Source organism: Aspergillus melleus, assembly GCF_016097325.1.
Source record: "Aspergillus melleus strain CBS 546.65 chromosome Unknown contig2, whole genome shotgun sequence".
NCBI classification, from domain to species: Eukaryota; Fungi; Ascomycota; class Eurotiomycetes; order Eurotiales; family Aspergillaceae; genus Aspergillus; species Aspergillus melleus.
In genome coordinates this window covers 2,987,542-3,002,706 of record NW_025763371.1, presented here as the reverse complement: position 1 = coordinate 3,002,706, position 15,165 = coordinate 2,987,542, and the positions used below count along the sequence as shown (strand labels likewise).

At 53.1% G+C, this 15,165-nt stretch overlaps 7 protein-coding genes across 7 annotated transcripts; 1 reads left to right on the top strand and 6 right to left on the bottom strand.

Annotated features, from left to right (window-relative positions):
• Positions 1 to 768: 768 nt before the first annotated feature.
• LDX57_003859 (uncharacterized protein) lies at positions 769 to 4,205 on the top strand (the record flags this gene model as incomplete). The annotated part of the gene is made up of 4 exons (XM_046085512.1): positions 769 to 1,068; positions 1,158 to 1,396; positions 1,464 to 1,626; positions 1,701 to 4,205. 4 exons carry the CDS (start codon positions 769 to 771, stop codon positions 4,203 to 4,205), a joined length of 3,207 nt encoding a protein of 1,068 aa, XP_045941475.1.
• A 386-nt stretch (positions 4,206 to 4,591) lies between these two features.
• Positions 4,592 to 5,721, bottom strand: LDX57_003858 (thioesterase family protein; the record flags this gene model as incomplete). Its single annotated transcript, XM_046085511.1, has 2 exons — positions 4,592 to 5,506; positions 5,593 to 5,721. 2 exons carry the CDS (start codon positions 5,719 to 5,721, stop codon positions 4,592 to 4,594), a joined length of 1,044 nt encoding a protein of 347 aa, XP_045941474.1.
• A 415-nt stretch (positions 5,722 to 6,136) lies between these two features.
• LDX57_003857 (uncharacterized protein) lies at positions 6,137 to 7,172 on the bottom strand (the record flags this gene model as incomplete). The annotated part of the gene is made up of 2 exons (XM_046085510.1): positions 6,137 to 6,909; positions 6,965 to 7,172. 2 exons carry the CDS (start codon positions 7,170 to 7,172, stop codon positions 6,137 to 6,139), a joined length of 981 nt encoding a protein of 326 aa, XP_045941473.1.
• A 284-nt stretch (positions 7,173 to 7,456) lies between these two features.
• sey1 (dynamin-like GTPase SEY1) lies at positions 7,457 to 10,302 on the bottom strand (the record flags this gene model as incomplete). The annotated part of the gene is made up of 4 exons (XM_046085509.1): positions 7,457 to 7,746; positions 7,808 to 9,552; positions 9,613 to 10,047; positions 10,202 to 10,302. 4 exons carry the CDS (start codon positions 10,300 to 10,302, stop codon positions 7,457 to 7,459), a joined length of 2,571 nt encoding a protein of 856 aa, XP_045941472.1.
• A 698-nt stretch (positions 10,303 to 11,000) lies between these two features.
• On the bottom strand, positions 11,001 to 11,693 carry LDX57_003855 (uncharacterized protein; the record flags this gene model as incomplete). Its single annotated transcript, XM_046085508.1, has 1 exon — positions 11,001 to 11,693. One exon carries the CDS (start codon positions 11,691 to 11,693, stop codon positions 11,001 to 11,003), a length of 693 nt encoding a protein of 230 aa, XP_045941471.1.
• Positions 11,694 to 12,015: 322 nt separating this feature from the next.
• Positions 12,016 to 13,054, bottom strand: LDX57_003854 (uncharacterized protein). The gene has a single exon (XM_046085507.1). The coding sequence runs from the start codon at positions 12,885 to 12,887 to the stop codon at positions 12,273 to 12,275; it is 615 nt and encodes a 204-aa protein (XP_045941470.1). The 5' UTR covers positions 12,888 to 13,054; the 3' UTR covers positions 12,016 to 12,272.
• Positions 13,055 to 14,011: 957 nt separating this feature from the next.
• LDX57_003853 (uncharacterized protein) lies at positions 14,012 to 14,899 on the bottom strand (the record flags this gene model as incomplete). The annotated part of the gene is made up of 1 exon (XM_046085506.1): positions 14,012 to 14,899. The coding sequence occupies one exon, from the start codon at positions 14,897 to 14,899 to the stop codon at positions 14,012 to 14,014; it is 888 nt and encodes a 295-aa protein (XP_045941469.1).
• Between the last annotated feature and the right edge of the window lie 266 nt (positions 14,900 to 15,165).

The window sequence follows — 15,165 nt, the reverse complement described above, 5'->3', positions numbered from 1 at the left end:
CTTTTGGGCGGCCGTTTGACCTCGGAAAGGGAAATTTCCTCCCGGATGAATATCAACGATAATGGCCCCCAAACCTCCAACGACGCGTCTTCGCCTAACCGAATAAGGCCGTTTCTTAGTGGTATCTTATATCTGGCCAAGGCCCTATGGGGTGAAATTGGGCCCTGACATCTCATTACTCCATAGAGCCAAGTGCCCATCGGATGGCCCCTAGACCCACTCTCCAACGCCGCTAAAACAAAGCCTTGTTTAGCTTGTTACTCCGCCTACTGCGTACCTGTGCACTCAGTTCTCGGAAATTAGCCAGCTGGCAGGCTGGCAGGCTGGCAGTTCGATTCTCGCCCCCAAAATAAGTGGCTCTTTTCAGACAGCCGATCCTTACTCTACTTTGGTCGTGGCTCGGAAAGTACGGAGTAGAGGGCTGAGCCATAATGCAAACATGAGTTCCGATTCTGGACCAAAACCAAGAATTTGTGCTAACGGAAAAGAGAGACGATGGCCCCCAGTCGGCAATAAGCACAAAAAATCTCATACTCCGTAATCCTGGTCACATTATGGAGCGGCTATGCAGGACGCTCAGGAAGTACGGCCTCTGATCATCGAGGAATACTCGTTGTGATGCACGGTCATTATAAATATAGTTCCTTCGCAGCCGACAGTTTCTTGGATCGGAAATCAAGCTTCTTCCTTCGTCTCTTCTTCGCATCTTTTACCAGCTAGCCACTGTTTCGCCGTATATAAGCGTCTGATTTTGCTTGGCCAGACATAATGGCTGTCTCCGAAGACGCTACGTTCAATCCTCGAACGGAGCTACTCCCCCACATTGTCGACCACTATGCCAAGGTGAAACCAGACGCGCTGTATGCGGAATATCCCAAGTCTCCCTTGACCTATGAACATGGGTATCGCCAGGTTACCTTCCAAGGCTTGGCCAATGCGGTCAATGGCTTGGCCGCGTGGTTGACTGAGAAATTGGGCCCGGGGAATGGCGAAATCTTGTCATACGTCGGTGCCAACGACGTGAGATACCCGGCCCTTGTTTTAGGAGCCATCAAAGCCGGATATGTCGTATGTGAATCTTCTCTCTCTGTCGCTCTCTTTCTCATGGGAACTCCGAGAAGCTGGAGTACGCTGCAATAAATAGTTGACTGTCCTAGATGTTCTATACGTCTCCCCGAAACAGCGTCGTAGCCCATGAGACCCTATTCAAGCAATTAGATTGCACAAAGTTCCTAGCACCCACTCCGCGCCCTCCTCCCGTAACCGCCATCCTTGATGCCTTCAAGATGGATGTGCTCGATGTGCCAAGTGTGGATGAGCTATTGGACACACCTTATCCCCATTTTGAATTCTCACGAACTTATCCAGAGGCGGCCGGGGAAAGGCTGGTGGTAGTGTAAGTTTTCCCCTCTGATAGCATTGATGATTCGGAAGCCAGGCAAATCCTAATCGACTCCTTCTAGGCACACATCGGGCTCAACCGGCATCCCCAAGCCAATCTTTTGGACCCATGCTGTTGCCAACAAGAACATGGAGATGGGCGCTTTAGGTGCACCGGAAGGATTTGAGATCCAGGACCATTGGATGATGAACAAGAGGGTTTTCTCGGCACTTCCACCGTTCCATGTAAGTGAGGCTTCTTTTACTTCCTTTCCAGGCACACAACCCAGTCCAGGCCTGCAAATCTAACGGAAAATCAGGCAGCGGGCTTGGCCATGTTACTGTTTCTTGTTATGCCCGCCGGGGGCACGGTCATTTGTCCGACATCTGCTGGTCTTCCCTCCGCGGCAGGGATGGTTGAGGCCATGAAAAAGACCCCCGTCGAGGCGGCCTTGGTCGCTCCGTTCATGGTCTTGGAGCTGGCTCAGAACCCGGAGCTCCTCGAATACTGCAGTCAGCATCTAGAACTACTAGCATATGCCGGGGGTGACTTACCTCAGGCTATCGGCGATGCGGTAGCATCCAAGGTCAGACTTATCAACCGATATGGAGCCTCGGAAATGGGATTACTGAACCTGGTTCACTCCGACACCTACCGAGACCGGCTCAAGGATTGGAGATACATGCATTTCCACCCAGCCCTGGGCGCTGAGTTTCGCCATGTGACCGGAGATGAGTATGAGTTGGTTTTTGTGCGCTCACCGGAGCGGGAGCCCCATCTTATGATGTTCGCTGTGTTCCCTGAGCTGCAAGAGTATCACACACGGGACCTTTTCATCCGGCATCCGGATGAGAACAAGGCCGACCTCTGGCGCTATAGTGCCCGAGCAGATGACGTGGTAGTCTTCCTAAACGGAGAGAAGACAAACCCCATCTCGATGGAACAACACATCACTGCTTCCAATTCGGAGGTGACCGCGGTTCTGGTTGCTGGTGCCCAGCGGTTCCAGGCCTCGCTCATAATTGAATTGGGCGGTAAAGACCTCACCCCCAGCGAGCGAGCAGCGTTTATTGAAAAGATCTGGCCGAGTATCGAGGAGGCCAACGAGGTCTGCCCGGCACATGCTCGCATCGCGAAAACTCATATATTGTTCGCCACGTCTGAGAAACCGATGCTGCGCGCCGGAAAGGGCACCATCCAGCGGGCTGGAACTTTAGAGCTGTACGCGCAGGAGCTCGAGTCCTTGTACGCGGATGCCGATCGATTGACCTCCGACGCTGATGGCGAATCGACCGGTCCGGGTCGGGTCAACGATGGCCAAGTGCTGTCTGCTTTCATTCGAGAGACCCTCATCTCCATTACTGGATGGAATAAGGATAGCCTGAGTGACACGGAAAACTTCTTTCATCTAGGTTTGGACTCATTGCAAGCCATTACAGCAGCTCGACGGCTCAAGCGCGGCCTCGACTTCCCTAAATTTACCCCGAACCTGATTTATCTTCACCCGTCAATCTCGGAGTTGACTCAGGCAGTCATTGAACTCCAGCAACATCAGGAAACTTCTGAGGAAACCCAGAAAGAAGCTCGCCTCCATGTTAGGAGCAGTCTACTTGAGGAATTCCAAGACATGCTCAAGACTACCCAGGCCCAGGCCCAGACGGTGGTATTGACGGGCTCGACTGGCACTCTAGGTACATACATCTTAGATGCTCTGCTGAAAGATCCTTCGGTTGCCCATGTTCACTGCCTGAACCGAAAAGCCGACAGCCTTGCAATCCAAAAGCAGAAGAACAGCTTCTACAACTTGGATTCTCATCTCGATCCTTCCCGCGTCAGCTTCTGGACTGCGGATCTATCCCAACAAGATCTATGTCTGAAGCCCGATGTCTTCGAAACCCTGCAGGAGACCACGACTCTCGTGATCCACAATGCTTGGGCTGTCAACTTCAACCTTTCCCTCTCGTCCTTCAAGCCCCACCTCGCAGGTGTCGTGAATCTAGCCAACTTCAGCTCGTCCGGTACCCAATCGCCCCGTCTATTCTTCATTTCCTCAATCAGTTCCGTTATGGGTCATCGCTCTGCATCTGCTGTAACGCCAGAGGAGGTGATTCAAACGCAAGAGCCGGGCCCCAACAGCTACGCCGACAGCAAGTACCTCGCAGAGCAACTACTTGGCCAGGCTGCGCGAACTCGCGGTATCCGAGCCTCGATTGCCCGAGTCGGCCAGATTGCTGGCGCGGTGCGATCCCCGGGTCTCTGGAACAAGTCCGAATGGTTCCCCAGTCTAGCCCTCAGCTCTCTTCACGTCGGAGCCATCCCCGACACCCTCGGGCCCGCCCTGAACCGAATCGACTGGGTTCCCATCGACCTCCTCGCTGAAGTCCTCGTCGATCTCGCTCTCCAGGAACCCTCCTCCACGGGATCCGTCGTCGACGTCGCCCACCCACTCAACCTCTCGCCCACAACCTGGGAGACAATTCGCCCTGCAGTCTCCGATACCCTCTCCACATTCGCGGGCGGGAAGCCCCTCGAGGTGATCTCCCTCCCGGCCTGGATCTCTCGCGTCCGCCAGGACATCGAAACCGCCGGTGGAAGCCACACCTCGCTCGGCGACGGCGACCTCCAGACGCTCCTGGAAAAGAACCCGGCGGCCAAACTGCTGGAGTTCTTTGAGTCTTTGGCTTCCTCGTCAGAGCCTGATAATGTCCTGGACACTCAGACGACGGCGAAACGGAGCGAGAAGCTGCAGGCTGTGGATGCGATTAAGCCTGAGTGGATTCACAAGTGGGTTCAGGAGTGGGTGCAGCAGCCTCTGCCAAACTGATTTCACAATACACTTTTGGTGGTCTGATGCAGAGAAGCTCAATTGGTAGACATATGAAGTTTTTCGTCTCGTGGGACACTAATAGGCCACGTGGGATACATACCTGCCTGACAGTTCCCAGTTGCTGGAAATAGTGGGTAGATTCGATATGTATAGGTAGTTAGACGGAAGTAATATGACAGCCTGATGAAATTGACCTGATAATTTGGTTTTACAACATACGCTCGCCCTCATTCAGGAAGGGCTTAGACGATGTCAATAGTTCCTCTTCTTAGTTGAGCAAGACTGATACCTTCAACATGACCAGTGTCTAAACACAAGAGTGATCCCAAAAAGTTTAGTTCAAATATATACATGAATATCCCAATATACAGCACCAGATCAATCTACCGTTCATACTCCTCATGAAGCAGAGCATCCGTGCTCGCAAACCCCTCGACGAGCTTCAACCCGCGCAATCTCTCCTGCTCGATACGCTCCCACGGCCATTCATCCGCATCCCACGACTCGATATTTGCCTTCCGCTCCGCCTCAAGCGTCTCCCGCGACGTCGTCGACGCACCATCCTCCAACTTCAGCACCTCACGCACCAACGACCCGTCCACACCCGACGCCATAGCCCCAAGGCCATCCCCGGCCGGCGTTCCCACCCCAGACGACGTCCCCGGCGTCTCAGCCGCAGTACCAGCAGCCACCTCGCCACCTTCCGGCCTCGGCGGCAAGAAGCCACTCGCGCGCATCACCCGCTCCGGCGGAACCGTCAACCGCCCCTTCTTGATAACGTACCTGCTCAGCGCGGAGGCGAGCAGCGTCCGCTTCCCGCCCTTCGTCTTCGCCGGCCGCAGAAAGAACGTCAGGATATACATCCACTTCTGATCCCAGGCGACGAGCCGCGACTCGATATCGTACCGCTCAAACGGCTTGATCTCGCGCTTGAAGCTACAGAACACGGATCCCAGCGCGATGTAGATCGCCTTGCGCGCGGGAGCGGGTTTCCCTTCCTCCCGACTAGCGGCGAGGAGCTCCTCGTCGAGCTCCTTGCTCACGATCGTGGAACCGGGTGTATATAGGCGGGTGGCGAGTGCGGTGCGCGCGATATCGAGATCCGAGAAGTAGGTGCAGTTGGACTTGTGGAAGTTATAGTCTGTTTCGAGGATCGGGGCGCGGGAGGTGATGCCGTAGGTTGCGAAGGCTGGGTGCGTGGGTTTGCCGCTGTGGTTGGCGATGGGGTTACCTTTGGGGAAATGGGGGTAGTCGGCTTTCCAGCGGATGTTGGAGACCAGATGGTGGAGGATGCGAAGCTGGGTTTGAGGTTTTAGCATCGGGTTCTTGGTTTTTCTTTGCAATGGATGGTTCAATTGTTATGAGGCAATCAGGCATAACTTACATGCCATACAAAAGGGAGATTCTTGAGATTGATGATTGCTAGCACCAGGGCCAGCGTCTTCCAGGATAGGACCGGCGGTAGATTCGAAATCAGCTCCTGCATGCTAAGGGATTGTAGGAAGCCCATCATGCGAGTCAAGTAGGTGACGTTTCAGATGCGTTAATTCGGGGAAAAGGGATCCTGCTATATTCTATAGATTGGTATGCAGCGACTGCCCCTGACGGCTTTTATTGCGACAATGTTTATCTGTCCCCGCAGGGAATCAATCAGCTTCTCGTCGGCACAAAATAGACACCGAAATGAACGGCCAAGAGAGCGACACGACTACGGAGGACCGCGAAATGGAGCGCCGACAAAAAGGAGCGACAAGAAAGAGCGACGAGGGCAAATGCCGAAATGCGGAGGGAAACAGGAAGAAAAGCGTTGGGGAAAGTCAAAAATGCCGAGGCTGCAAGGCCGCCTCACGTGCCGATAGTGATAGCTTATCGAGGGATGCAAACAAACAAACATCATCGTCATCGTCATTGTCATCGTAGAAAGATATCTAAAACAGCGCCATGCAGTTCGGAGGACTGGAAACCCCTTGCGCATGATTCAACGGACTACTCGACACGAAAAACGTCCACCGCCCCAACTGCTTGCACACTTCCGCCAATCCATCGAGATCGAACATCTCTCCAATCGGAAGTCCCCAGCCGGTCAGCAGGTGGTGATGCAGATCAAACTCCGGGTTCAACGGTGGAAAGACCTCGAAGCTGACCGCGTCCGAGGCCACCGCCGCGAAGTGATTGTCCCACATGAACCGCAGCACGCGCTCGCTCTGCTCGATGCCGGCATGCTTGGGCGCCGACTGCTGGCTGTACGCCAGCTTCTGCGCATCATCCATTGAGCCCCAAGTCTTGGGTAGTCCTACTCGGAGGAAAAAGATGTCCCCGCGCTGGAACTCGATGTTGCACTCGCGCGCGATCGCCAGCACGTCGTCCAGCGGCACCGCATGCTGGCTGAGCGCATTGACAGAGATACCCTTCTTCTCGGCCCACGAGAGGTAATCGATCAGCACGCCTCGACCAGCAATGCCCTTCTTAGCCCAGTACCCGATGCCAATGCGCGATGACTTGGGGTCCTGGATCTCCTCGGCCGTAGTCCCTCCGTAGAACACCCGTCGGCTCTGGTCCTCGGCCGTCGGGGCGGGAGCATTGTGGTGACGAAGCCCATCCCACTGAGAGGACTGCTGCGGGTTGAAGTGGTATTCGTCGTCGAAAGCAACACCCGGCATCACCCATTTAATGCGATGCTCAAAGGGTTTGCGGCCGAAACCTGCGGAACCGGTGAACAGACAAGATCCGAATCCCTCCAAGCAAGGGCAACCTACCTGGCGGGTTCAAGTTCTGAAGATCCCAATTCAGACATACTCGTTCCCCGGTTTGGATCTGGGTCTGCGCCGCTTTGGCCACGATCTCGGGCGTCAGAATGCGCAACATGCCGAGTCCCTCTTCAGGCGACCCAGCCGGTGCGGGCCAGTATCGCCGCTTGTCGGGCAGGTCGTCGTACTTTTCTGGGAAGTCGTTGATTCCGGACATGATTGTGGGATATTTAGAGGGTGATATAGGGAGTAGAAACAGAAATGAGGGAGAAGAGGAAAAGAGATGGAGAGAAAATGCGGAGTACGAAATGTGTAAAGAGGATGGTGAAGTGGGGAAGAGCGGAGCAAGTCCGACGCCTTGTCCGGTTCATCTACGATTTCGATCTCTGCACAGACAATGCACCGCTTCTATTCACTATGATGCTAAAATTCCAGAGTGTGAACAATACACAGAAAAGACACGGTTCCGACCCTTATACAGTTCTACTTTGTTACCTCAACTCACAAGTCATCTTCTTCCGCCACCTTCCCCTGTTTATTGAGGTTCGACATCTCATGCTGCTCTCCTGCACGTCCGGAACTGCCTCCCGGAGTTGACATGGCGATGGCCTGTCGTCCGGTGTCCGACGATTCGAGGAACTCCCGCAGTCGCTTCTTGCCCTCGGTCATTGCCTGGTTTGACGCGGCTTCGGTCATCTTCATGATGGGCCCCCACAGGTTCAGTTGATAGGTCACGTAGGCTCCGATTGCGCAAACAAAAAGCAGGAAGAAGTAGGCCGGGTTGCGGAGAACTGGGCATCTATTAGTCATGTGTTGTTCGGTGGGATACCCAGTTAGAGAGAAAGAACTTACCAGTAAGGATCTCGTTCCAGCCAAGTGCAAGGAGAATACCATAGAAGTACAGAGGAACCTGGGTCATGCCGCCGATGGCGCTGCGCTTCGCCTCGACGTACACACCGTCTGCGGCCTTCTTGAACCGCACCGTGAGCTCCTGTCGCTTGGCATCGCTAAGGACTGTCATCTCTTCCTCTAGACTCTTGCCTTCCTCTTCGTCCACTCCTCCGATGGGCGGTAGGTCTTCCTCGTCGGCCGGAGTGGCAGAGCTAGGCGTATGTCCGATCCAGCGGTCCAGCGGAGGTGCGGCAGACGTCTCAGCCAGACGGAATTTTGAAAGAAGCGGAATCAGGGTGAGTGTCGACTCGCGAGCGCGAGTGTAGATGCCTTCGATGTCGTCGGTGGGACGCCAAATTCTGGGGACTCCGGCCTCGTCATAACGGAACTTGTCCTCGAAGTTTTCCCGAAGCTTCAGCAGCAAGTTACCCTCGATCATCTCCTCCTCGATCTTTGCCCGCAGGACACCCCACGACTTTCTTCGGAGTCTCCAAAGTCCGACGTCGACCTCCTCCAAGCTGGCATCAAAGCTGCTAGCGCGGTCGGTGAACCTGCGCTCCGCGTCAAGAACCGTTTCGACGAATACGTTCCACACGCGATCCCAGAATTGCTTTTCAGTCGGCTTGTCGCCAGCTTCCGGAGCACCGCCGCCAGCCCGGCCGGAGCCCAGCGCATTGAACTCGAGGCCCACAGACTCGCCCAGACGGGACTGGACCCATCGCTCAACCCTGGTAGCCAGGCGTCGCATCTCGTCGCGTCTCAGTCGGGCGCTAACTTCGGCCAGCTCTTTCTCGTACAAGGCCAACTCCTGCTTGTATTCACTCCAAGAGGTACCTTCCATCACTGTAGCACGGGCGACCTCTTCAAACTTCTGCATTGCCTTCTGCGTCTCCTCATTCACAATCTCGGCAAAATCGTAGCCAGTACCCTTCTTCTGTCCTGACTTAACTGCCGAAGAGACTGCGTCGGTGAACTCGCTAATACCGGACTTGTGGGTTGCATTGAGCTGGCCTTGAAACAGTGCCTTCAGGCGAGTATCGACCTTGCCTTCGAGTTCGGCCCGTTTGCGCTGATAAACGCCTTTGTGGTACCGGCTGGCCGCAGTCTCAAAGTTCTTCACGGCCTTGGATCGCGACGATCGCATCGCAGCTCCTAGCCCGCCAAGGATCTCAGGCTCACCGAGACTAGCGGCTTTCGACTGCTTGTCTTCAAAGGGAATGATAGCTTCGTCAAACGCGACCATGACCTCCCTCAGGATCTCGTCGCAACGGAATTGCGCGAGCAGCTCTTGCTGGGTGGGGAGATCTAAATCCTTGTTGTTAACAATTTGGTCCCAGATACCCTCCGCATATCTGGAGAATCCATCCGCCGGGATCCGTCTGTGATACTCGGGAAGAAACACGCCTCCTTCAGAGAATTCGCCCTTCAAGGGGTCCAGGCTGATATCCTTTTGGCCATCCCGAAAGCGCAGACTCAAATTTTTCGTTTCGGTCACAAACTGCTCCGGCTGGTAGCTCTTGTGCGGTAGGCCATAGAACTGGAAGTCGAAGTAGTCGTGTACGGTCGCATTCTCCAGACCGGCAGGCTTCGATATCGAATCCCACAAACGAGACATATCCTCCATCAGGGTTCTTTGCAGGTTCTTAAGCGGCGTGGTGCCGACGAAATCACGGATGACGAAGAATAGGAGGGATCGGTGGGTGGTACTAAGGACAGAGTCAGTACAGCCAACGAACCCTATTTTCCGAGGTCAGGGGGTCACGCACCTCCTGTCCTTCAGGAAAAGCTGCATATTGACTTCAAACACGGTCTTGAGTAGACCCATGTTTGCGCCTTGGTACAGGCCGACCTGGTGCTCCCAGATGTTGACGATGAGGACTTCACTGGTCGCCAGCGCAAAGAGGGCAGACTTGCGCTCAAAGTCCTGGTCCTCTCCTCTCTCGCGACCATCTGTACCTTCGACGTCCATTACCAGGATGTTATCCGCCATTGTAGATTCGCCATTCTTGTTCTTGGACATCCAGATACCCTTGGTGGTCTGTCGTCTCTCCAGCTCGGACATCACCGAGAAATGGGTACCGAAGAGATGGTTGAGCAAGGTCGATTTACCGGTCGACTGCGAGCCGAAAACAGAGATAAGGTGGTAGTTAAAACCGGCGGGGGTGACATTTTCGGCGCCCAGGTACTGGGACAAGTTCGGACTGGACGTAATCTCATGTTAGCTCTGGGTAAGAATACCCCTGGAAATTGTCCAAAACACCAAAGTCCCAAAGTCGCATGACTATGCTACTAAAGGGCATCCAAACGATCCCAGTGGCACAAGGATAGACAAGTAAAGGTAAAGAAGCGACATACTTGAATTCCTTGTTCTCATCGATCACTTGCACGCCATGCTCGTAAGCTGTCTTATCGCTACTCTCAACGCCTATAGCGGCGAAGTGGCCATTGGTCGCCATGTTGGCAGGGTGGCCGTCGGGCTCCTACCCAGTTGCGAAAAACTTAGTTCTGAAATGGAGCTCCGTTTCCAACACTCGTGGTGCTAATTCGTGGGTTGCGAGGATGGGAGCACTGTCCGCGGCGGATTTGGGGGGGTTGATTAGGAATAACGTCAGGGTGCGGAAGTGGTGGCGAAGCCGAGACGGAGCGAGGGTAAAAGCAAACGCAAGGGGAATAAAGAGGATGCGATGTACCCTGCGAGCCGAATGATAGGGGGAAAGATGCAAGAATCACAAGACTGAGCCGTGACTGAACCCGAGGTCGGCAGCGATCTTGTGTCGGCGTCTTGTGGACAGACAAGGAGATCGTTGTCCGGGGCACGCCTCGTCGCCTGAGCATCCAGGCCACCCAGTCCAGATCCGCCGCCGACCCTAGGCCTTTCCTGTTCAGGACTAGCGTTTCTCTGTGACCAGATCGGGCAAGGCAAGTTACTGCCATATTACTCAGGCATTATATACCTTGCCTTACAAGTAGACACCATTATTGAATTGTGAAATGCGCAAAACCGATACTACAAGACTTGACGCCCCCTATCTTCCATTCCAGACAATTGGTTCATTCAACTCAATGTGACATGTCCATCCACAAAAACTTGCTTGTCTAGATAGATACCACAACTCATTGTTCAAGAACACCACTCATCAGACCATTCACCACCTCAACCTTCCATGTTCGTGCGACTAAAAAACGGACTCGAAACATAAAAAGGTCGCTCCGGGGGTTCCTGGGAGTTTGACTTCTGGCTCTGCTGCTGACCACCCAGCAGCGACTGCATTCGTGCCTGAAACAAAGGGTTCTGCGCCAGCTTGCCAACCTGCACTGTAGCCTTGTCGTTGAACCGCGCATCGGGCTCGCCTTCGAATGTCGACTCGGGCCCCGCGATCCATCCTCTTCCGGTTCGAAGACAACTATCTCGCATTTCGTCGGCACTCGAGTTAATCATGCTTTTCCAGAAAGCCCCTTCCCCTTGTTTGAGAATGCCAGCCTGTTCCAGCATCAACGCTGCCGCAGCCACCCAGTCTTGACAGTTGCCAATTCCGAACTCTGGGATATTCGATTCATCCTGACCAAAAGCAGAAAACAGACGGATTGCGCGCTCCTTTTGGTCCTTGGAGAAGGTGGCAATCTCACAACGGCCTCTTAGTACTGGATCTTCAAAATGCTGTGTGCGCGGGTCATAGATGAAATCAGTGTCGTTTGGGTTGCGAATATGATGCATTTCGCAGGTTGTCGAGCCGATCTCATACACGGCAATTCCCATGTGGGATGGGGAGTCGCCGAGGGCGGCGTCACCATGTCCATAGACATTGATGGACATGCCATGGGTGGCTGTTGGGTTTGAAGAGTCCATGAGCGATATTTTAGAGCGCTATCGGGGTTTCTGGTATGATATTGGGTGATTTCTTTGGATCCAAGAGAGTTCTAAGTGAGTGAAGTGGTAGACGTAGCAGTGTAAGTAGGCAGTAGTATTAATTTGGAAGGGTACCTGCGCCGCAATGCCCAGGGGGCACCACTTGCATTAGCGCCCTCTAACCCCTCACTTGACTGCTGAATAGATGATATCTATAGCGGATAATTGACGACTCAGAAATGGAAGTTAGTTAGCCTTCTGAAAACTGGTGGACTACATCTACGTTTTCAGTCACCAAAGCGTATACATCTTTACTAAGAGAGCAAAACTGATCCGCATGTTTCACAACGCATATACCATGGTCCATGACTTCACAAGCAGGTACAATACAGCAAAATTAAAAAAGCAACTTAACTAAGCAGAAGACAGAAAGTTCTCAGAGAAGCAACCAGAAACATAGGACACAGCAAGCACAGAAACCAGCCAACGAAACCAACAAGCAGCTTAACATGTATAGATAACATATAGCCTGGAGCCGGGTGCGTCACTTAGAAAGCGACCTTGACCCCAGACCTGTGCTCATCTACTGCGCCCACTCCGACCAGAAAGTGCATTGATATCCAAGCGTCCAACAGGACGAGATGCCTGTCCCTCGGCACGTCCTCGGTGCTGTCCCGCAGCACCCGAATTCGAAATCCAAGATGTACCATCGCGCCGAAGTCGATCCGCAACATCAGCCGACTGTCTGCCAACGTTGCCACTCCAATAGCGCTTCGTGCCTTCTGGAGCCAATTTCTCCCGTTCCAGCGCTCCAAGTGCTCCGACAGTCCAGCTTTGGGAATTGGCACTTCCACGAGGTAGATTTGCGTGGTTACTGCCGTAGTCGTTCAGGATTCGCTCTGCGTCCTTCTTGCGCGAGCTCGAGAAGTGGCTGATTTCAGTTCGACCGTAGGCGGCATCGATCGGGCGCGAGTTCTTCGGGGAGTCGTAATAGAACTCCTCGTTCTTGCGGACGCGGTAGTGATCACCCTCCTTCGCGCCGCGTTTGTGGATCATGGCTTCCCAGTGAGCAGGGCTGGCTGGGCTTCTTCCATCTCCGTGGATGTTGAGGCTCAAGGCATAGTCCTCACTACTCTGGCTAGAGCTGCTGGAGCGGGAGCTATCCCTCGATGAAGACTTGGAGGGCCAGGGCATGCTGTTGACCAGAGGATGGAAAAGAGGAAAGATAGAATTGGGGATCTATGAACCAGAGAAGTTTGGAGCAGCGATGGAAATGAAAGTTTGGCTGGATGAGTCTTGTTTAACAATGAACAAAATCTTGGGCAAAGGGATGGATGCCTACTCCTTTATAGACAGTATCGTGAGCATGCATGCTGTGTTCAACAGGACCGATCGTCTCTATAAGCGCCGCACTTGGAAAATCGAAGGAAACCACAGGAATTTTTTCAGTTCTGTTGCCTAATATAGAGCACATTGTTTTGTACCGTGGAGATCATGTAGAAATGAGTGGGCCTCGAGCCTCCTAGACCCTCTGAGGGGTGAGATATAGCGGTTACCTAGCTCAGGCGCTTCCGAAATATGGGTTGACTAATAGTTAATCAAAGTCACTGGTGATGAATGAACACATAGATTGGAATAGTACTACCTTGGAGCCTCCTAGCGCTAACAGAAACATGAGATGCAGCAAGTATAAAACAGGCGCCTAACTACTGGTTAAGCCAGCAAGTGAAAGTGACGATTCCAGGCGCCCCCCATAATCACTCGAGAGGTACTTGCGCATGCCTTCTATCGTCAGCTTTTATATTTAGAAGCGGCGGTTAAAGCCACTCTTACACACAGGCAGCATCTATTCCATCGAAAACCATGACTCCGTCTTACCAGAATGAATAAGCACAACGCCAGCGCTTATTCTATTGGCACTAGGGCGCAGTCTCCGAGTCCTGCAAAATAGATTGATGTAGGCGGCCCGACAGTTTCTGTGTAGATAGAGCATGTCTTCATCTTCTTTGCTTCCGTTTCACTTGAATCGTCAAATAGTTTATGCCACCGTCATTTATTGAAGATGGCGTCATGGAAAGGGACTCTCATATGGAATTAAAGTATCACGGCAGGTACTCGTGATCTATAAGGTCTATACATACTATTGGTACTACGTATTGGTGTTTGTAAATGGCGTTCTTTCGAGCATCCCTTTGCTTATAGTATTCATTTTCAAGTCAAGTCGGGTCTTATAACAATCAATTTTTGCAACAAAGCTGATCCGAGGTTTACACTTTGCAGATACGACATTCTCTGCATAATCTCGCGGCAGATACTCATTAGGGCTGCGCACCCTCAATCTGCGCGTTCCGCGCATTCTGCATATCCTCCAAGAGTCTCCCAACTCTGACTATTCTTCCTTCCATTTTATAAGGCCGAGTTGGCTTAAATTCACCTTGCAGCGTGCGGTTCTTGACATCGCGATATTGCAGTTGAGTGCTTCTTCTCAACAGGTCTTGAAGATCAGCTACATCCTCCTGGATATCGAACAGAAGTTGCCAATGTTCTTTACGAACCTGGTTCTTGAAACATGCAGTCCGAAATTCATCCGCTTTCTCGAATTCGCAGGCAATGATGCCTGCGAGATACCTTCGTAATTTGGTGTCCCCTTCGGTGCAATCCAGCCACTTCTCGACCGTGCATTCGAAATGCTCGTGGAGACGCGGAAAGAGCTGTCGCAGTCCGGACACGTTTTCTGCGAGGGAGTAGCCCCAGTCTGCCGCGGGAAGAAGCACTGTACTGAAGAAGACCATCCCCTGGTAAGTTGGCATTCTCCATTGACCTATAGGGAAACGCACGGCTCTCATAGCTGGCACGACGGCTGGGATGGGTGACACGAATCGGGGTGCAATTCTGAACTGGGTGATTCCCTCGAGACCCGGGGCTGGTGAAGCGGGGATGTACGCGTTGTCCTTCAACACCTGCGAAGCCCGCTCTGGATCAGGCACCAGAATGTAGAGATCCGCCACTTCTGTCAGGATCCCGGGGAAGGCCTGGGTGTCGTTGCCCCAGACCTTGCAGGGTATACCAGCCTGGCGGAGCAGAATGCATGCCTTGTAGGGATGATTTGGGGAGGACTCGTCAACCTCGCAGATCTTTTCGTTGCTTTTTGCCAGGTTCTTCAGGGACTTCCAGAGTGGCTGGAGCTCTTGTAAACAGCGCGGCATTGCGATTGTACGCTTATGGCGGTGATGATTTGAGTTGCGCCTTTGGTATCAAAATACTCGTCTTTGGCGATTGGGGTCTCTGCAGGTTGGTCTTGAAGCTTCTAGCAACTGCATGTCAGGCCCCTGTGGTGAGGTGGTTTGATTAGTAGTTTTGTGAGTATCCATATTTATACTTGTGAAAGACAGTCAGCATTGTCTGGCACTGGCGGAGTCTCCCGTCCATTGTTCGTTTGCTCTTTTGTCCTTTAAGGACATCCTCTGGTGCC